A 23,352-nucleotide genomic window follows, 5' to 3' on the forward strand; every position below is an offset into this window, starting at 1 on the left:
AGGGACTTTCAGTTCTGGCTCTGTCCTCTGTTGCCGGCTCATGAAAGTCACTGTTGCTGAAAGATGACTCCATCTCCATTAACACCGCACTGAAAAACAGAGACAACTGGCATAATGGATTAAAGCTCGAGTGATCCAGCGCACTGGGGGAGAGAGGGAAGAGTTCTAAGCACCATGTTTTTCATCTCAGCCCTCTGAGGTCTAGGTGCTGACGACCCTGACCCTGACACTAACCCTCACCCTACCTCATGCGATCGTAATATAACTTCTTTTGCAGAAACGATTCTCCCAATTCTTGGCAATACAGGAAAATAATTATTCTGTCTCGCTTTGTATGGACTTTCCCTGCATCACCCAGCAGAGCTTCAAAGCTCTAAAGTAAATTTAACTTTATAAATAACAAATACTTAACATCTGCAAGCCATAAACAACAACAACAACAACATCACTTGACTTGTCTCATAAAAATAAAAATCAGAAAGTAAGTTTAACCAAAACTGCCTTCAGCAGGGGCACGTGATAATCAAGTTCAAAGTAAACTATAAAGTGCTGAAACAGTGATTAATGTGTACAGTCAACCTCAACTAAAAGAGACAAGCAAACTAATAACAGATCTCTTTGAAAGAATTAAAGTTTATTGGAGTTTCGCAGAAGCACCCGGTGGGGCAGGAGAAGAGGAAGAAAGATGGATTTTTTTCCCTCCGAGCTCCGAAAACACTAAGCCAACTGTCTCTTATTACACTTGCAGCATCTTTCTGTCACCAAAGAGACCAACAGGGAGGATTATCTCTGACTGAACTGATAGGCCAACGCACTGGGATGCTGTACGATGCAATAGCTAAAAACCATCATTTGATAAGAAGTGTAATTGAAGAGAAGCCTTAGTGGAATGATATTGTTGTTACAGTGCGTGTACAGGGTTTGTAGAGATTTGCAGCCCTATTACATGCAATGAAAAAAAAGACATTGTTTTAAGAGGCACATTTTCATATGAGAAAAACCTCAAACATGTCCAAAAATGATAAAGTAAGTGATCAGTGATATTGGAAGGAACAAGTGGGGTTTTCCCCGGCACATTTCTACATTTAAAAGGAAATTTGAAATCAGCAGAGTTACAATAAAAACTCTGTCCTTCCCAAAGCCTTATGAAGGATTTCATTGGAAAAGTATGTTCAGACAACAGGTTACGTAGCTTGCCAATCCCAGACACTTAATATTATTAAAGTAATAAAAGCTTAACCAAGACTTACTTTCAAAGTTTAAAAAAAAGAAAGGTTATATGACCGATCACATGATTTGTCAAACTTTATGAAAACTTAACATGAAAATAGAAAAAGGGAGACATCTCAGTATTGCTGGCCAGCCTCGGCCTGCTTTCTGACAAGCCTCAGACTCCACCGCTGAACACAAGAGACATCGAGACAACAAATGCTTCACCGCAGAGGCGTGCCTTCTCTGCACCGGATGCCAGCAGAAGGAGAGGCAGTTAATGCAATAAGGCCACTTTAGTGTCTCATAAAGGCCCTTAGGAAAACACACGTTTGTTTTTATCCACTGCGTTCAGCCAAAAAAAGTGAATAATACATCGATCATTTTTTGCCTGCGAGAGTGACGTGACACTCAGGTCATGCACCCCGTGTCTCTATGCTTTGAAAGAGGCAATAAATCAATATTGGCTCACTTACTTACAATTAATTGTGCTTTAAAGTTTTACAGTGTGTTTATGATATGCAGGGCCTGGATGATTTATGTGGACAGTGTGAGTCACTCCCTCTAATTGCCGTTGTTTTCCCAGCTTATAACCCCTGCGTGACCTCTCAGTTGAAGCTGCCAGAACATTCAGGATAGAGCTCGCTCTACTGGTCCAAACTCTGGACGTATTTCAGCAGTCAGCTACAGAGAAAAGCTCACACGGAAGCATACGCCATTCAGTCAGTTTGATACACGCATCGAACATGTGGTACCCTGGAAGTATCCGACAAAAAGCAAGCACTGTGCTTTGTGTATCGTATGAACTAAACACACTCAAACATTTGCAAACAGCTGCTTTCAGATTTAGGATACGTTATCGTTAAAAAGCAGCATCTCAAGGAGTGTCTGACGCAATTAACAGATAATAAGACATTATGTAAGCTGAAAAAGAAAACAGACTTTAAAAGCAAGAAAATCACAGTCTGTAAGAGAATTCATCTGAGCGAACATAAGGCAGAGAGGCAGTTTGTGTAGTTATAGTTTGCCCTCTACTACTATGCAGTTCTTTCCTCATTCAACTTCATTCGATGCAGGAATTTGTCAACTCCAGGTATAATATCTGGTGCACATGGAGAATCAAACGGAGAGTAAAGAGCAGTGTTGGTCAAGTTACTTGAAAAAAGTAATCAGTAACTAATTACTGATTACTCCCCCAAAAAGTAATCCTGTTACTTTACTGATTACTTATTTTCAAAAGTAATTAATTACTTAGTTACTTTTTAAAAACACGATTTACAACCTGAATAGGTGATAAAGCGATAGATCTTTCAGCCCAATTCTACTTTTTCTGCATAATCCATCATACAAAATGTAATCAAATGGAAAAGTCTCTTTTTAAAACTTGTTTTATTAGTTTTAATCTTTTAACTTTATGCATGAAGCAAAAATTTAATTATATGCACCATTCTCTGACTGGAAGAAATTTGTTTAACATTTAAACCTATTTTCTGCACATTCCAGCAGTCAGTGGAAGAATCTGCGAGTTTCTCTGTTAATTTCCCATTACGTGGTAACGCACTCGGTGCTTGCTCGGAAGTAAAAAAAAAAAAAAAAGACGTTTTCTTCCCACGCACAACGGACACTAATGTTTTTGTCACTTTTTATGGAATCAAACTGAAAGCAAGGTCAGTACTTCAAACGCTGCACGCTCATACTCTCTCCCGCACTGATATATTATCCATTGTTGATCTGCACACAGCTGTTGTCACGAACGTCGCACTCGCTTAAGTCACTGTCATGGGACATTCTTGCAACAAAAAAAAAAAAATCACGGTTTTAGTAACGCAGTAACGCAGCGTGCCTACGGGAAAGTAACGGTAATCTAATTACCGTTTTTGCAATAGTAATCACTTACTTTACTTGTTACTTGAAAAAAGTAATCAGATTACAGTAATGCGTTACTTGTAACTGCCCATCTCTGGTAAAGAGTAGTAATAAACATGCTTCCGTGGGAATCTGCTGGGTAATATTCCCTCCCCCTGTCGTGAACCATATTGTTTGAGTTTTCTCTAAGGACACATTTGTTCAGTAAAATGATTCAGCAAACCCACTGAAGGCACATTCACAAAGTGCTATATTGCATACTGTTTGTTATGTTTGAAAGCTTCGGGGGAACTCATAACTCTCAAGCAGTGAGATGAACATAGAAACATTCTTCACAGCATACATTTAAGGAAGCTAAACAACCGACCTATAGCAAAATACTGCCTCTTTTTGCAGAGTTGCAATGCGATAAAAAAATAAAACACGAAATCAGAATCGTGCATCACATAATGCACAATCATGGCTCTAAAATGATGTAGCCTATCTCAGATTTGAACTGCGCAAACTTAAAATGAACCACTGTGTGCTGCAGAGTAATACAGGTTAGTGTCTTGGGAAGAAAAAACTGAACTGAAAAGATCCACTTGAGGACTTTCCTGGCTCTGTCATTGTCAATTCCCTTGAAGAACCGTTACCCAGTGTGCAGAGACTCATGGGACCCGGGAGCTGGCTCAAGCCACCCTGCAATGCAGTCTGCTTTACATTATACCGAGAAGGATGTGGGGGGAAGAAAAAAAAAAACTGTCTTCATGCTAGAAAATCAAGTCAAATACTTCATCCGGGCAAAATCTAAGTGACATCCGAGGAGCATTTATACTGGCTGACGTAGCTACCAGTAAGGGGGCCCGTGGAGTTACTTCACTCACTGTGAAACGCTCTTAAACATCAGGCAAGAAGTAAATGTTATTCTACTAGTTAAATTCGCTACGCACTTTTTAAAGCTCTACTTGGGATCTGAAAACAGAAAGTGCTGTCACAGTGTTTTGATAGACATGGCCAGTTTAACCCAAGGTTTTCGACAGCATAATGTGGGCTGCGCGGAAGTGGCGTGGCCTAACTGAGCCAAAATGTACCACATGCATTTTCCAAAAGCAGCCCAGCACGGTCCAAATGGCTCTACGTGGTTTGACGCCATTTCATTCCATGACCTCTAAGTCCTCAAAGAGAATTATCACATTATTGCATTCCAACACGCCCAATTTCCCCAAATACAGCTCAAGGCTTTTCCACTCTGACTCTGCTCAGTGTTGAGGTTTTGGGAAAACACTAATCATCCCTACTGCTTTCTTTTTTTTCTTTTTAATTGTTTACCTCAGGTATTTGTACAGTTTCTCTATCTAGTCTTAGTCATTTTGCTTCCATTTCATGCCCAACTGCTTATTATCCTTTAAAATCAGAAATGCATTTTAACGACCCAGTGACAATTAAACAAATGCCCAAATGTGAGTTTATTTCCTGTGTGTCAGACTGTCCGTCTTCACAACAAATGTTTGGTTCTTTAACGCCTTTCTAAAAACTACACCATTTTTCCTTTGCTAATTCCGCACTTGCAAATCTCATTACAGGCTTTTGCATGTGTCTGCCTCTCTTTACGAAAAAATAGCTCTTTAATGTCTGGTTGTGATTTAGGAAAACACTGGGAATGTATGAAAAGTTATGGTGTTCATATTGTGCTAAAGACCATAACTGCTTTATCAGAAACATGTGGCAATCCTCTGTGCCAGGCCAAAATGGCATGACTGAAAAGGAGTTTAAATTGTGGTCATATTCCACTCTGATATGACTCAAGTGAGGTCTCGAAAGTTCACTGCTGTCTCTTTCAAAGCCAGCCCATTAACTATTCCAATACATACTGTACGTGATGCAGTGAGAACGAAAGGGGCTTTTCCTTAAATTTGTGCTGTCAAAAGCGGGCACGTATCACTGTAAATCTGCTGCAGTTGCTGCTGTTATTAAGGTTTCAGTTTACTCTTAACAATATGGAGAATAGTTGTCATATAGTTTCATATAAATAATAAATGAACACAGAGCCCCCCCACCCTCCAAACCCCCCGAATCAGTTTCATAAATAAATGTCTTAAATCACAATCGTGGTCCTTCCCCCCCACAGTACTTGCACTAATTGAGACTCGAATGGTAGTGTTAGTGACAGCGAGACATCTAATTACCATTCTTTGTAATGAATCTAATGGCAGACACTGTACCACGAGCCAGTGCTATGAGCAACACCCTGCTGTACCAGACATAAAAGAAAACACAAATATCTAATTACGCCATCATCTCTTCCCAATCTCCTGTTCTGTTGCAGACGTTTCACTAATTGGTGGCCCGCACTATCGGTCAACTTACAATCACTCTGATGATGCAGACAATTAAAGCCGGGAGGTACTCATGGCTCATCAAGTCTGCGGTAGTTGACACATCACGTCTCATCTAACTCAAAACAAATGTTATGGAAATGCTGCCGTGACATCCTCCACTCAGGATATGTCCAGGCAAAAATGCTCTTCATTAGCAGCCCAACACTGCTAATAGGGAAGTGTACATAGTACAAAAAGAGTACGAACAGGCGCACAAAATACTGTGCGAAATGTTCGGTAGATGCGTTTTCATCAAAGCTGTAACCTTTTACTTTGCATAGGGAATAAATAATCATATACAGCAGGTTCAAAGACGCAAAGACACAAAAACACACACATCATGTCAGCCCGAATCAGTGATTATCTTTCCTTTCATCTAGGGCTGTGGCGACAAAAGCAAACATTTCTTTTTCACTGACAGACTATGTAAATAAAATCTTAAAAGTGACTTTATCCTGCCAAAAAGCATTGTAGAGGTCCCCATTTTCTTTTTATATAAAGTGGATGAGCAGTGTTTTCATTCCACTCTTCTCTATCTACCAAACATGGCAGACGGAGGTTAAATTATTTTAGTGTTTTGCTATCTCACTTGCCACTTGCATGAAGAATCAAGAACAAAGAGTAGCATGATCTGACACTAAAAGAGTACACTATCTTAGCTCATTGTCTGAATCAATAAATATTTTGTTTTTCTCGTGCACTTTTAAACCCGACATTAACTCACATGCTTCTGATTTATCACTGAATGCCTTCTCTGGATCCATTTTTACCTCCCAGGCTGACTGTCGGAGCCCCAGAGCATTGAAATGACAAAGCTAAGCTGATCCCAACAGTAAATATTTCATGATCTTACAGTTACAGGAAATCAAATGTGGACAAAAGATGATCATTTATAGTGCATTACAAAATGAGCAAGACGAGGGGATTGAAGTAAAAGGGGCAAACCTTCTTATACTGTATTTATTCATTGGGGTCCCAAACAAGACAAGGATGAATGAATGCACTGACTTGAGATAATTAAGTGATTGCGAGCAGCATGTACATGAGCTGTCACTCCAATCTCCAGCCACGTCACACTTGGAAACACAAGTGTGGCCGGACAGCCGCCCGTCGTCTTTGATCTGGGCTCATGCATACGAAATCAGGTCAGGCCATAATCACACACACTCACATGCAACACGCATGCACACTCTACGCCTTGGGAGACACCGACTGTTTTCAAAGGGCCACAGTTCTAGGACCTCTGTAAAGGATGAGTGACAGTCAAGCACGCAAAGGAAGAAAAGAAGGATAAAGGAAGAGAATAGGAAAGGGAACAAAGTGACGAACTCATTCAGTTCTTTAGAGGTTCTGCTACTTAAAACAGTGTAAAAAAACTAAACTAAAAGACATAACTTACAGCTTCCGGCTTAGGCTTGACCACTTTCATGAATGCGCCCCTTTCCTGTGCCTCCATCCCTTCTCTTTTGGTTACTTTCCTGGTGTCCAGAAACTTCAGTTGTGGCAACTTGTACAGAACAAAGTACCTATAATGAGACAGGAAAAACTGAGCATTAACATACTGTTGCCATAAAAGGCCTCCTTGTAGGTCTATTCTTGACAAAGAGACAGACTATCTGAGGAAGTGTGTAAACCGTGATACACTAATCAAACTGACACAAATTCTAATATGTAAATGCAGGCATCAACAAAAGTTGAAAAGAAGCCATGTTTACTCAGATTTAATAGTGATGCAGATTTAATGGTGATATTTTCTTGTATGTAATAACCTTCAAAGCTGATAAGAAAAAGTATGACATATAAATAGCATGAAAGAAGATACAACCCGTCTGCTGGAGCTGTCATTCTGCAAGCATCACAGATATCTCTCTAAGCTTTCAGACACACTGTCTTTCATTGGGAGGGAGAGAAACGTCAAAAGATAATGGTTGGAATACACAGATGACAACAGATCCTTTCACTGGCAGGCAGGAATAGAGGAACCGGTATGTCAGGGGTAAGCTGGTAGCTAAAAAGGACACGCATACAGCACCTAAGTGGAGGGTGAGAAAGGACGGGGGATATGTCCAAAGACAAGACCTGTGTGCAGAGAGTCGTGACAAATTGATGATGGTGATGGCGATGAAGGGAGATGGCAAAGCCTGTGTAAAGTTTTCAACACCTGAGGATAATAAGGAGGGGGATTACATTTAGACTGACACGGAATATAAAATATGTTTGTGCAAAATTAAGGAAAAAAATAATTTAAAAGTCTGAAAAAACAAAGCAAACAGACAAACGTTTAAATCATCATCAATAGAAAGACCGCAAATGTAAATGTATGATCACTTTTCAGCTTTCCTGTGACATGATCAGATATACGCTTCTACACAAGGTTTGCAAAAGCAAACAAACAAACAAAAACACCTATATTGACTTACTAGACTTACTAATTGATCATCAAACTAATTGTCATCTGTAAGTCAAAATTTTAGGTTAGCATGTCAAAATCTTGACTTTCATAACTTGAAATTGAGAAATTTCTAATTTTTGAATAACTTATTCAAATAAATTTGAATTTCAACATACTCTAAGATAAGTCAAAAATGTAAAATGCTCAACTTGAAACTTTGAAAACTCAAATTTTTAACTTAGCTCTGCCTGTTATTCTTAAGTGGCAGCGTGAGCTTGGGTTTTTTAAATATACAAATCACGTCCTGTGCAGTCTTTGGATCCTCTAGCACACACACAACTTCACACAGCGTTGTTGCAAATAGCTAAAAAAGTTGGTGCTCACAACACTAACTGTCAACCTAAATTTTAACCTGAACAGTGTGCACATTACTGTCAGCCATTAAACTATAAGCATTTACCCATAACTGCGCAGACGACTGATGTTATCATGAAATGCTATCATTGCTATATTGCTAATGGTAGCATTAAAAAAGTAGCTAGCAGCTATCGCTAATAATAAAACAATAAAGTGAATCTGGGAGCCTGGCAGCAAACTTTGTCATGCTCTGGAAAGTATTGTTTTCTTAGGATGAACCAATCATTTATGTCTAGACAGAAAGAATATTTTACAATGCTATTTGACACCAAAACAGTGTCAAGTCACCAGAAGCAAGCACTAACTTGCTGTATGTTGTATTGACAAGTACAAAACTGTAGTATAGTGACAACCCTAAATGACACTACACACCTGCTGATAAACCATTGGTAAGACCAGGTAAAAAGGACTTAAAAAACATTAAATTAAAACTGTATTTGATTTTTTAATAGTGTGCCAGACTAGAACAATGAGTAAATAACAATGGCAGTTCTTGTGGTATTGGAGACAATAGAAAGCGTGCCTTTAGAGGGGAGAGTGTTTTCAACAGCTGGTCTAACTCTTCTGTGCATGATATTTTTGACGTCCAAAAAGTTTGCTTCTCTCTTCTGCCATCAATTTAAACCGATTTGAAATATATTGATGACAGATACCCAAGATTCAAATGGGATTCTTGGACTTGGATTTTTTCTTTTTTCCTAAAATAAAGTAAGCACGTTGTCTAGGATTATTATAGCTGAGAATAAATCAAATAATATTTCTAGAAATGAGGCCTAGCTACTAAAAAAGAGCGCCTTTGCTGGTGAGAGCTCCACCACTCAAATCCAAGAGGCCCCTTCCCAATCCAGTGTCTCCCTCCATGTAGAAAGACTTTGTTCAGGGCATTTTCATGATGAAATGTGAAGATGCCCTTGGGAGACATGTAGAGAGGTTATTCTCCATAGGTAACCTACCATCACAGGGTCAAAGCAGATGACAAGGCTCTGTCAGCCAGTGGGGATATTAATGATTCAACTCAACCACAGAGGGAGGATAAGAAAGCGAGAGAGACAGAGGGGGTAGAGTGGAGGGTTGGGCTTGGTTGTGGTGGAGGGTTGGGATATGTTGACTAGTGAAAGAGAAAAAGAGTAGCTACTGTATACTTTGACAATACCAAAATATGGCTTCTGACACCCTTTGAAGTATATCTGGTTCTAACAGCGAGACTAACATTTAGAACAGTGCAATTTGCTTTTTACTAAGGGGGCGTGGGGCGCAATAACACACATGTAATAAAAGTCAAATAATTAAAACATTTAATGTTAATTTAATTTCATTTACAATGGCAGCATTAATTGGTGCATTAAATTCAAGGGGAAGTCTCTTAGAGAATTCCTTAAATTCTAATGATTGTCTGAAATTTGTAAAACCAAAGTTGTCCTTCATTTACTTGTTGCAAACTTTATTCTCCAGATTAAATAAAGCTAAAAAGAAGTCAAACTCCAGCTAAACAAAAACAAACATTTTATACCTGTTTGTTTCACTGTGTTTATTGGCACATCAGGAAAGTTCATTTTAATTGTTAGCTGAAATTATTTGAAAGAATATTAACACAATCATTACACTCAGTAATGTCTTGGGTGAAGGAAAAGAAATCATTAGCATCTCTTTGATCAGCCACAGCGGAGAAATTGGAAAAATTGATGACGTCTTATAATGTAAGGGATTACAAGTACATTAGAAATATTTTAAAGAGAATTATACTGCCAGAACATTTTAAACCAAAGTTACTCTGAGGAGTCCTGTGCTGAATAGCCATTTCCCACTATTTACGTATAATATTAGAGAACTGAACTCTTGTTATTGTAGTACTACGAATGGCCACTGAGCATTTGTACAGTCGCCTAATAAAAGAACGCTATCTAAACTCCCGTGCAGACTACACAATGCTGTGTGAATAGTGTATTTCTATGTCACTGCACTAATTGGGGCACCGATGCAGCACACCAGGGTATTTCACTTGAGAGACCAAAAGCTCCTGAGGCATTGGGCTGGGTATTTATTGCCCAAGGCCAGTGCTGTCACGACCTGCATACAGCCTAACCTTGTCAGACATGAAATCTGCATCACGCTCAAATTGATGTTTTACTATGTGACACATTATGAATATTACATTACAGGACCATAGACGTTGTCAGTCAAAACAGAACAGCTTTCCTTACCAGTAAGATAAGGATGCGAGAAGAAGGGGGAAAAGGGGGGAGGAGGGGAGGGAAAGTGAGAGCGATGGGTGGTGGCGGCGGCGGAGGTGGGGGGGGAGAAGAGAAAGGGAGACAAAAAGAGAGAAGAAAGATTATTCAAGAAAGGCATGGGTGGTAAATGATTAATAGGCAACACAGAGTCAGAAACAAGCACTTAGGGCTAAAACAGACAAAAGAGAGTATGCTTTTCGCCTTTTATCGCATTTCATGTAAAGGACCCTGACAAATGGTGGTCATATTGCATGGCTTGAGGCCTGGCTTGATGTTTAATGCATCATCTGCTCTGGTAAGGCAGGGTAGTAAACACTCATTTGTGGTGGTGACTAGTCACACATGAAATCCATTTTGCAAACTGGAGTGTAGAGGGGCCAGTTGACAAAGCTTTTAGAGTGATGTGGTTGAATCCGCAGTCTGCTTATGAACTGCAGGAGCTGTTTGTTTAAAAAAAGGAACATCTCCAAAGACATTATTAATAAAAACCTATCATTCTGAACAGTTGAGTATCTAAAAATCTAAACACATAATGATCTTCCTCATACAAGATCGATACGTAACATCAACAGACCTGTATCGCTGGTAGTCGTCCTCGTCCTTATCCGGGCTGACCAGCTGGTTAGGACAGGCCTCATTTCCCAGCAGGCTTAGGTACTCGAGTGATGGGGTCACATCAGCCAAGTGTTCCAGCAAGGCCTCGATATCAGTCAGGTGTCAAAGGGCGGATGTCAAGGACCTCGTGCTGTTAATTACATTAGCATTTACTACCCGCACAGCCCCTCCCAGGCCTGGCTCCACAAAAACACATCACTGTCAAATTTACTGAGGTGCTCAAAGAGGCTAGTCAGTGGCTTTGTGAGACTGGGCAGACAGAGGGGCAATTTAAGGTGCAGGCTTTGGCATATAGTAGTGACACAATTTGGCTCCTGCTCTCTCTCTTTCTCTTGATCGCTCTCATTTCCTAGGTGGCCGGGTGCAGAACAGTGACAAAATGATGGATGCCCTGTGGTTTCAACAGTCCGTGCTTCTCAGAGCTGTGCCGTGGAAAACTTTTGCGAAACGTGGAAAAAACAAACAGCCCCTAAGCAGGCACATTCATCACTAATACATTCACTTGGAAAATTGAGCCCCAAAGTGTCAAAATACAACTGCACTAATGCAGTGCTCGAGCTTTAAAATGGCACCATGCCACGACAGGATGTACATAATTGGCCTATTAGCATGTGCCGACCACTTCACAACCAAACTCAGCGCACAGTCCCAGATGCACACTTCAAGGAGTCCCAGTTTTAATGTTGACTCTGGAAGTGTGTGTGTGTATGTGCGAGAGAAAGAGTAAGCATCGTTACCCAGTAGGATCTGCGTAACCAGAGAAAAACAGGACACATTGCTAAAGCTGTTCTGAAGCTTGGAGGGGAAGTTCACACTTCTCTGACTGATCATAAACAGCTTCGCAGTGTGTCTTAAATTTAGGTTGGCTGTGCAGAGCTCTGGTTTTTAACATGTTTACGTTGGGTGGCAAGTAGAACGCAAGATGATTCGAATAAATGAGGCCAAAATGTGATCATTAAGTGACAAATAATACCTGGACATTTCTATAGCAGTGAGGAAAACGGTGCAATACAATATTAAAGCTGATGCAAATACATTAGTGCAAATTAAAGCTAAAGAAAAAAGAAACAAATCAACCAACTATATTTCACAAATATAATGTCTCGCTCATTGGATCTGGTTTTAATTTGCTACTTTTTTATTCTTTTTGAAAATAGAAAAAAAAAGATATGTTGACAGTTAAAATGGATTCCACTAGAGGTCCCTGTGGTTCAAAAACTAGTCCAGTGCAAAGCTCTGCGACAGCCAACTTCTTGTACACTCTTTTGCAACACCCAGTGCTTCCTGCAGAGCCGTGGCATAACAAAGTGGCTTTTTGAGACAATACAGGAAGGCAGTGACACAACAATTAATATGAAATCAACTGCTAATGCCGACACCGAGGCCTGTAAATAATGTCTGCGTTGGAAAATGCAAATCAGAGGCTGAGCAACGGCCTTGAAAGGATATGTGGTTCTTGTTGAGCGTCAGGGTGTGGAGGTTGGGTAACCTGGGCAACTGGAGGTCATTTCCAAGCAGATTGTTGTCGACGATCAGCTCTTCCAGCTCAGTGAACATTTTGAGGCCTGCCAGTGACCTGCAATGATAAGGAAGCAGGAAAACTGTTATGGCTTTAAATCTGGTAAGCTGTTATTGAGAAGAAATAAATATTTCAGCTCTCTTTCATGCACCAAGAGAGTATGGGTCTGGGCCTGTCAGGGAAGTGAATGACAAGAATTAGTGGTGCTGAGCTCCCCTGGCATGGTGAGGCATCCTTCAGCGGCTGGCAGGATGAGGGATGGGGGTCACTTGTGAGTAGCCAGGATTCAAAACAAAAGGCTTCAGAAATGCAGCGGGCAGGATGAATTTGTCAATGTCTTGTGCCTTGAGGCACCCAGTTTCGCCTGACCCTAACCCTCCATTCCCAAGACAAATCACTCTGTCACAGTTCACCTTCACTCCCCAGACACAAATTTAACTTGTCATCCATCATTTTCACAGAGGAACTGGAATACACTTGCAATCACAGATGGAATGGAAGGGAAACTTTTTTTTTTGCAACTGTGCCATGATAGGGGTTAGTGTCGGGATTTTAACATCAAAGGACTATTTTCTTTTCCTCCTAAAGGAATCATTTTGCCTTTCCGTTTCTTTCTATGACGCAGTGCAAAGGAAGGTGAAGGGTCATCTCAACTCCTTTTCCTCTCTGTCCCTCTCGCACACATTCACACAGGCATAAAAATGACGTAGGGCTGGTGTCAGGGCGCTGCAAAGTTCAAGCCATAGAAGCTGCACAAAGGTAATGCGTGTGCTGTCTAATCCCTCGCACTATTAGCCCTGCATGTTTAAGTGTCCTGAGTGGCTTTATTGATATCTAAATCTGACAAAACACAGACAGGGTAACTCTCAACATCTCTTATTCACTGCTCATATTTTCATTAAATGTGGAATTTCTGAATATTAAGTACATTTGACTGCACTAATCATTCTTTCCGAGCTCTACACTAAACAGATAAAATGTTTTCTGGTAAAAGTAAAAGCAGATGGATTTGAAAATGCAGTTATATAAATATAAATCCAAGTGAGCCATGTCACATCTCTACATGACAAACTCAAGGTTCACCGATGTCTAAATAACTGCAGCATGAACTATTGCTCCTCTCTGTATCTGCCTAGTGTCATGAGCTGCCTAGCGCACACAACTCTTGTGACAACATGCATATGGAAAGCATGAAGCAGTGTGCAATATGGAAACAATGTATAATGTACAGAATAGATTATGGAAAAAGATAATGAAAAGGCAAGATTAAGACTTTGGGAAAAACGGAGGACAGGCTGTAGTATAAATCTAAGATCCTATCAAGATTTTAACTTTTACAACTAATTGGTAACTCAGTTCCCATATGTGCACTTTAATTACACACTTTTAATTAGCCTGTTCAGTTTCTCATTCACTTTTCCCCACCCACCACCCGAGGTCCACTGAGGCATAGTCCATGATCCAAGAAGTACTGTAGACGCTGGCAGCAGACATACTCCCAGCAGCTTTGATGTACAAAGCAGAAATGTTGCAACTACCTTCATGAGTGGAAAACAATAAATCAGCAAATTCATTGTTGACTTGCGAGTGAGGCAGACTCGTTTTAAAGACATCAACATTTTGCACACACACACACACACACACACTCGACACCCACAACAACTGACAGCACCTAGCCAGCGTGCTGGGAAAGCCGCTAGCTGACAACGTCTTATCAGGTCTGATTAATGCGCTGGCAAGATGGATGAACGGTGAGATGTGCCAGTTTTATGACATTTTCTGTTTGCTTGTATTTTTTCCCCCCACAATGATACTTTTCATTTATAAAGGCATAAAAAAGCTACAGTATAGTTAGCTCAACAGAGAATACAAGTAAACACTTCCAATGTAGTGACAATAAGTTAACTTTTCTGTTCCTTTTGAGTACATTCTGTGTCATCTGCTGTGCTGCGATTTGTCCATATGCCAGTGCTGCTTATGCAAATCCACAAGTAGTAGTAACATATAAACTGTAGGCTACTTGTGGCTAGGCTACTGGCTCTAAAGCCAAAAAATGGGAATGCAATTAATACATTTTTTTGCACTTTTATTGTGTTTGTCCTGATAGGATTTCAGTACAAAATGCAATTAAATGCTGCATATAATCTTTGTTTAAGTGTAGGTATACCACACTGGATAACCATTATTTAATTCACTGTGAACAAAGCTTGCTAACAAACTACTGAAACCTGCATGTGTGTGTGTGTGTGTGTGTGTGTGTGTGTGTGTGTGTGTGTGTGTGTATGATGGGCTGCAGTCCTGTGGGTTATGTTATTAGCTGCTCGGTTAAAGAGAGCCGCATGGCTCAGGAGGGAGCCTTATTAATTGTTGTTTTCATGTCACCACTACTGCGTGCACTGGCTGATTTAATCAGTTAAATTCACAGCCAGGGGAGAGCCACAGAGTCCCATCCAGCATTAGCTACAGTGCAAGGGATTGAACTTCTAATACTCTCCAGCTTTCTTTGCTCCCTCTGCAAACTTCCATAACTGGTTTCATTACTTTTTATAAGCATTCTTGTTTTAATGTGTGGCTCTGAAAACAAAGTTTAGGCACTGCAGTAAAAGTACTTTACCCCCTTAAGAAAAGGGGTAGGGTTTGCTATTAAAAAGACTAATGAGACTAACCCAGAGATGTGATAAATGGCAGGCACAGGCAAAACGCTAAATTTCTACAGTGAAATATACACACACACACACACACACACACACACCAAACATTTTGCTTTAAATGTTTCATACACCTGCTAGTATGACAGATCCCATTATTTTAATAGTATAATTAATTATCAAAAAGGTAAGTGTAATGTTTTTTTTTAAGAATAAACATAATAATTAAATAGAATAAAGAATTTTATGGAAGTGAATTACTCCCAAAAATAATTTACCATTTTAACAAAAAAAAATAAAACAACAACAACCAAAAAACCTATTACCTAGAAAAAGAGAGTGAGCGAGCGAGCGAGAGAAAGGCGGTAGCTTTAACGAGGTGAGGCGATGAATCCTCTCCTTGTTAAGATAATTATGATCAGCCTCATTGTCAGAGCTAATACTTCACACAGGCTGTCTGTACGCTTTGACTACCACTTAGCCTGTGTAAGCCCACCATCATACATCACACAGCCCCGTGTGCATAAGTGTGTGCTCTCGAGCTTACACAAGTAGCGCATGTATGTGCTGAAACCTCCATTATCCGCAAAGATCCAGCCTATTGAACACAGAGGGGAGACACAGCAATATTTAGCTGGAGCAGAGGAAGCTCGGCACAGGGAGCACAGACAAGGACACTGGAGAGGAGACACTGACCCAGAGAGCAGCTTTGCCAGATCAATACACTAATACTGATGCAGACATAGTGATTGATAAACCACTGCTGACAACAGAGGGAAGAAAACTATCGACCATTATTGGCTGAAATGTCAGTCACTTCTGCCAATGGTGTGCACTAGTGTCATGTTGGATATCCTCAGGCAGCACATGAAAAATGAAGAACAGCAGCCCGGGCTCTTTTACATGTGTTCCACAGTCTCCCTCCTTGTGTCGGCTGAAGACGCTAGGTCAAACACGGAGTTTGTCTAAGCCATTACAGAGCTATAAAGTAAAACAACCTCAAGCCTCCTTTATTACTGAAATGGTGATAGAGATCAGAGGTCGCATCCTTGCAGCTAGCAGTGTGGTACTTAAAAGTTCCAGAGTCTAATGTATATTAAAACACATGCGCACACAAGTCCCTTGAAAAGCTTGAGAGCCCTCACAGCTGCGGTCCACAGCTCAGGAGCCAAAGTCCCCTCAAAGGTTGCATCAGTGCGAGAAAAAAAGCAATGCACACCTATTTTAAATGGAGGGCAAGAGCTGCAGAGTGACGGGCATACTGACATACTGTTCAGAGGGCAACAGATAAATGTTTGATGAATTGACCAATACTGTGGCCATGATGGCCCTCATATGTGCATAATGGACTATTCAGAGCACACTTCAGATTGCCTGCCAGGATAAGGTACTGTAATGAATGGTAAAAGGAACTGGACCTGAAAAAGCCAGCATGTGGACTGGCTTTAATAAACTTAATAAGAAAAGGTGAATGGAGGAGGGTTGGCTAGAGATGAAGGAAGAAGGCCGTAAAGCCATTCAGCCTTAAATAGTCAAAAAAGATCCTGATGGTTCTTTCAACTCTGTATACTGCAATATATCTGTCAGTCTTTATGTGCAATTTAAAAATATCCATATTCCTAAACAATCCCATTTTCCCACATCTCCCACTTTGATTGTGTTATCTAACACTTTGCATTACAAATCCACTTATTTCAAGAGAGACGTTGAAATTTCATTAGATAACTGCACCTCCTTGATAACTGACATTAAAGAAATTTATTTCAATGAAAAAATGAGAAGGAATAGATTTGCTTTAACGAGTTTTAGAGACATTTGAGATTTATATTGATACAAAAGTCTAAAGCTTATATGACACCAGATGAGCTAATATTAGTATATGTGTAAAAAGTGTAAAAGGTGCGGTTTGAAAATACAGACAGTAGGGAAAGAAATATGTAACCTATTAATACAACAAGTCTCCATTAGTTCAGCATTGCTGTATTTCGTTACTTCAGCCCGCAATGGAAACACGAGTAAATAGCCTAAAATACCAAAAATAAGGCATCAAAACAGTGCTGGGATTAGCTCATGATAAATAAGATGACATTAACTGTAAAGCAAATTAATGCCCTGCAACCCCTCGAGCCCCCCTACCACCTCCACACTACGCTGATCAGGTCTCTTTCAGCGCTCTCCCCTCCAGCTACAGTTTATGGTCTATACGTGGCTCTGCACATGCACCTCTGATGGGGATGGTGAATTAGGCTGTCATTATCTGTCTCTATCTCCCCCCCAAAGCTCTCGCCAACCCCTGTCTTGCTCACATGCAGACAGTCACTGCTCAGTGTGGCACTCCTCTCTCTCTGTATTGCAAGGCCTCAGGTGGCAGTCATTTAAAGATCACACATTCAGGACACACGTAGCCTTCCTTTGAATGCATGTCAATTCACACATGGAAAGGGGATTACAAGTCTCCTCCCAGGCAGCTGCAAATTACTATTAATGGCAATGCAAATCATTAGAGTACATTTGGCGCCGCCAGCAAATCTCTTCTTTATGTGGGCTCACTCTTAATCTGTTTTGAATATTGCACTATGCTTGCTCCCGCGTGCGAAAGCATCGGGAGCTACAAAGCTGTCAATTGATAGTGGCATGATAGAGTGAACTTTACCGAGGGTTACATCATTTGCTAAAACAAACAGATATTTTTAGAGAGCGGAAACCTGTGAAACATAATTATCAAAGTTCTTTTTTGATAGAGATGTTAAATATCAACCCTCGTTACTTCGCTTTACATGAGATTATTAAGTGAGAAGTGCAGATACAGTTGTTGTAAATGTCTACATCACGGCGCATTTGTCTGAAATTTTAAAGCTGCTAATACCACCGTGGCTCCAACAGTGTCTGAGTTATAGACTACCCCTGTGGATATTCCCGCTGAGCGTGTGAGGTTAATATTCTGTCTCAATGTCATTAGGGCTGGCAGAGGGGCTGAGAGCACTGTGAATCAGACAGGGAGTGATCCTGTCAGTTCGCACACACCTTCTCACGCACGCACACATGCAAAGACCCAGGGCCTACAAAATCAAAACCGCTGTACTGTGGTCAGCATCACCTGGCCTTACCGACTCCCCTTGCTGAATAATGACCCTGGACCAGCCCTTTTCCGAGGGATAAGAGCTTGACAGACATTCCTGTCTGGCCCAACCTCATAAGCCTCGCTTGACCCCAGTTTGGCACGGGATGAAGTCTAAGCTCTAACAACGACCTAATAGAGAGGTAGAAGAGAGTCGCCCATTTGAAATTGAGAGCTGACACAAAGACAGGTGTTCCCTCGTGTGCAGCAACAAATTGTACACCGTGAATTGCGTCATAAGCGCAAAATACATCATCAGAGCCCACGCTGCACCTCCCTCCTCGCAGTACCTGGACTGTGCTCACAATACGGCCCATGCATCTTGTGAATGTTTGTATTAAAAGATTAGTTGTCTATCCACATGACAAATACCCTCCCTTCTCAGTGAACGGGAACTGGAAATCAATTCACTGATGGCATCGCAGTCAGTGAGGACATCAATGCGGCACAAACAAGCACATGCAATCTCTCATGCATGCCGCATTTGGCTCACATATTGGTGTGTACATAAAACATTAAAAAAGCCTCCCACAATAATTATATTTCCCATAAGCATTGATTTTATTATTATTTGTATTAAATAAAATAATACACATCCATTTATTTTAAATATAAGGAATATTAACTGGAAATGAACTTGTAATAAAATAAGCTGTAAAAAAAAAAAAACATTAAATAATGGATGGTGCGATTTGTGAGGAAGAATCCCTCAGTGCTGTGTCTGCCTGTACACTCTGTCATTACAGTGTTCAGGCTCAGTGCTTGTCAACATTTCCCTGAGAGGGGGAGCCATCCCGCATTACGTTAGAGTGAGTTCAACTGTCAACTGCCAGCCATTTGTATGCCTCAGCATCCACCTAATAGCAAATAATCACTACCCCGCGCTCTCTTCATGGCAAATGATCGATGTTGTCTTGATGTCTGATGGATGACCCTGCCAGAGTGATGTCCAGGCATGCATTAAAAACCACCTCTATGAAAAGCCTGTCAGTCTGATAAAGGGGGTGCACGCAAAATCCCGTGCATGTGCACAAACTGCCGCTCAGGAAACGCATGCACGCAGATAAAGGAGAAAATGAACAGAGTGAGGAGAAGTCGTGATTCAACTGAACAATAAAGCAAAACGAGAAAAAAGGGAAAAAAAAAGAGGAAAGGCTAAAGATAATTTCTTTATATTAGCGGTGAATTTTATAATGCGACGGGGCCTGTGGTGTGATTGGTAGACAGCATTACCAGAGGTAGACTACTCAAGTACCACCTGGGATGCTTTTTCTCCTCTCACCCTCTCTCGAACACACAAACAGCTCCCTATTACCCCTCAGTGTTCAGATTAAAATGCACAGCACCACAATCTTTGATCTCCCACTTGCTGACACAAATCCTTTCAAGCCTCAACATTTTCCTGCAAAGGTAATTAGTGCTAATTAAAAAGTTTCGAAAGCAGTCTACGGCTGCTGTTGATGCTGCCGCTGCTGGTGCTCAGGCTTGCCCTCCGTCAGATTACCCATCTACCCCCTCCCCGGGTCTTGCGGATGTGTGTGTGTCAGCCGTGTTCCTGCCTCTTCTCTGTAAAGAATCCCACAAATAGACAACGCGATTCAGCCTAGAAGATTTGAAGTAGCAGGATGAAATCTGGAAGCCCAGTAAGGGGTCTAAAGTGGTGGTTCCCCCACCCTCCTCGTACAAAACTATGCTCTGCTGGAGAACATGTAATGACACATTAACAAATAGAAATCTAACAAATGGAACAGGTGTAGTCTTTAATTGGAATATCCTAGCTTGTGGGGCTAAAACATGGAGTAATTAACTTGATAAGGGATTCAATTTGTTGCAGAGAAACATATTATTCAGCATAGGCTGTGATTTGCATAATGATAACAAATACCAAAACCCCAAATTCTTACAGCTTCCTGAATAAACACGCTAGTGATTAAATAATTTTATGTTTGCTGGGATTCTGATAATTTGAGATAACGATTCAACTTGAGCAGTCCGACAGTGCTATCATTCACTCATTCGCCTGCCTGCCTTATTGCTTTCATCAAGCCATTATTATGATATAATTAGCTGCCTTTCTACCATATTATTAAGTGGCTCGGTGAATGTCAGGTACAGCAGCGTCGCAGAAATAACACACACACACACACACACACACACACACACACAAAAAGCAATGTCGTTGCACAGTGTTTCAAAAAGATAATTACATAATCTCAGCATGGAGAGCAAGCAGAAAAGTGATAATTAGACAAGTATTCCTGCCAATTAAAGTATCAAGCCTTGTGTGTGTGTTTTTTTCTTCTGTGTGATACAGAGCTTTCTGCAGTTCCATGCGACATGTGACAGGATTATAGTGTTATTGTAAAATTCATCATTATAAGTACGTGTTCTAAGTGCAGCTTGCGGCTCTGTTTACTAGAAGCTGTGAGGTTTTTAAAGACTTGAGTTGAGTAACAATAAAAGCCAGGAGTAGGTTTGGCTTCAAACCTATTAATAGGCTTCATGATTGACATGGATGTGTACTAACAAGAAAAAAAATAAATAAATAAATAACAACAAAAGTTACTGATTTGACCTTTGGGATAGTTCTTTCTTTCGTCAATGTTGTGTGTGTGTGTGTGGTTTTTTTGTGTCTTGTCTTACACCACAAAAAGAGATAATAGAAGATGTCACCGCACAAGGCTGCCTGAAATGGAATGCCATCATTTTAATTTAAATGTTACATCCTCTGTGACATCGCTGTCGATGCATAATTGGCACCGAATCCCAGTTTGGATGTACATATTTATCATTCAGCGTGAGACATTCAAAGATACCGACAGATATGCTACTTTGATGGGATGACAGTCAGATGTGGGGGGGGGGGGGGGGATGTAACGGCAAATCAACTGTCACGCTGTCATTTAATGTTTTTGTCATAACTTTGCACAAAAACACGCAAGATTAGAAATAACAAACGAGCTGTAGGCCGGAATCAGCCTTCTTGCTCCAGAATTGTGTAAAACGGGTCAATTTGATCCACGCGCAAATAGATCAAACAACACACACATTTTTTTTTTAAAACAACCAAAAACATAGTAAATGATGGGCACTTTTCTCCGAAAAGGTTGCGACAAACTTCACGCTGTGTACGTTTGATTATCTGTCAAAAACCAGAACTTTTTAAATCAGCGCACACACATTAAAAGATTTGCTTGCTGTATATACAGGAAACACTTGTAATCTCGCAAAAGCGAGCAGGTATTTAAAAACTAACAGCACAGAACTTTTAGCCTCCCCCTTTTGGCTCTGGGTGCAACTACACAGACACTGTCTCCGTACGGATTTTCCACCATATGCTCCTATCTGCCGTAGCCTGCTCCACAGATCCGCTCTTCACCTCTGGCAAACTAATCATTGTCAGCTGGCATAAACATTTTTACCAGTGTTGCCATAGGCACCAGATTTACTACTCTGGCATATTGCAAAACACAGAGATATTTATCTGAAGTTGATAAGCTTAATCGGTGTTGCGTGAACTTGTTTGGCAAAGGGCTTGTAGACTTTCATTTACATGTCAAAGTAACGCAAACCACCTCAAACACAAGATGTAGTGGTCCATGTGCACGCACTGGAAACAACTTCAGCAATGCAACTTTCCGAGGATGAAAAAACAGAGAAAAGAAATGAAAAATCTCTCGCTCTCTCCTTTCTCCACACCGTCTCCCCTCCTCACCTCGCCTCTCTCTGTGTCTTACCGCTGGCCCATTACCTTTACTGAGTGAGGCTCATTAAAGAAGGCAAGTTGAGTCAAATCTTTCTGTAATTCAGCAGAGGTGAATTGCTGTCAACATCATTAACCGTCATTTCTCCAACTCACTTCAGTACTTATGAAGTGTTCTTTATTGTGTAATGATCCAAATCTCTTCTCTAAATCACCCCTCTTCAAAGGCCCTGGAGGACATACCACCCATGCAGCCGGCTGACATGCTACAGGGCCAGATTAAACATGGCTCCATCAGTGTGTTCCGCTTTGTAGCGGAACACATCCAGCATTTCATCCTGCACTGCAGCGAGAAAGGTGCGTTTCGCAAAAGGTAACGGCAAAAGAAGCATAAAGGTGATTTAGCTCTTATATGCAAAGAGCTTCTACTGACACTGCTTCGCTTTACTTGGATTTTCTGCACTACATGACCTAAATTCTGCCAATAACCTTCTTACCTCTCTTTCTGTTTCTCAATACTGTTTACAGATAGTTCAATGATCTCATAGGGCTATTGGCCAGACTGGCTCCATGGCTAATTACAGTGAGAGCTGCCCTGCTTGTCATGCTAGATGTCCTCCGAGTCCTGTCTTAAAAGAAGCTTCCTTTGTGCCTCCGCCATTGTGTGTCCCCCAGTGCTCAGTGTCATGCTATGCAATGTCTTCCAGGCCTTGTGTTGGGGAAAGCCTCTTTTGTGCAGCCACCATTGTGTGTCCTAGTGCTGAACCCCCTGCTAGGTAGGAACACAGACAAAGTGCAGCAGGGGAATGCTTCTCAGAGACCTAAGACCTACAGTAAATCTTCAAACAATTTAAACAAACAAAAACGGCCGCTGTGGTGTGGTGTGAGTAGACAAGGAAAAGCAGATGAATAAGCAACATCAATTACTGGGGCTTTGACCTGCAAGCCCCCACACCATGGCACACATTTCACACCAAATCGCCCCAGATTGAAGTTGACACTGCTGGAGTGGAAACACTGACCCCTCACAAAGCTAGTGCTTCAAACTTAAGAGCAGAGGAAGGCAGGGGGCATTGACAACCTATATATACCAAGGCCAACGTACGGGACAAGGAGGGGTATGAAGAAAAAATGCACACACGTACACATACACACCCGCATAATAGGTCCTAGTTTGTTTTAAAGTGAGACAAAATGGCTCAATTTGTGCACTCAGGCCATGGAATTGGCCCAGCTGAGATACAAGAGGAACATGCGAGGGGACAACCGCATCA

General features: G+C 41.0%; 1 protein-coding gene across 1 annotated transcript in view; it reads right to left on the minus strand.

Annotated features, from left to right (window-relative positions):
• Positions 1–23,352, minus strand: part of lrmda (leucine rich melanocyte differentiation associated) — a 202,609-nt gene that overhangs the window by 59,125 nt on the left and 120,132 nt on the right. The window contains exons 3-5 of the mRNA XM_005914081.3: positions 12,540–12,666; positions 11,050–11,189; positions 6,835–6,961 (exon numbers count right to left, since the gene is read on the minus strand). Of these exons, the coding sequence (XP_005914143.1) occupies positions 6,835–6,961; positions 11,050–11,189; positions 12,540–12,666 (394 nt within the window). The remainder of the gene's footprint in view (positions 1–6,834; positions 6,962–11,049; positions 11,190–12,539; positions 12,667–23,352) is intronic.

This window comes from Haplochromis burtoni, unplaced genomic scaffold (genome assembly GCF_018398535.1).
Source record: "Haplochromis burtoni strain Fernald_Lab_line unplaced genomic scaffold, NCSU_Asbu1 Contig_7, whole genome shotgun sequence".
Lineage (NCBI taxonomy): Eukaryota > Metazoa > Chordata > Actinopteri > Cichliformes > Cichlidae > Haplochromis > Haplochromis burtoni.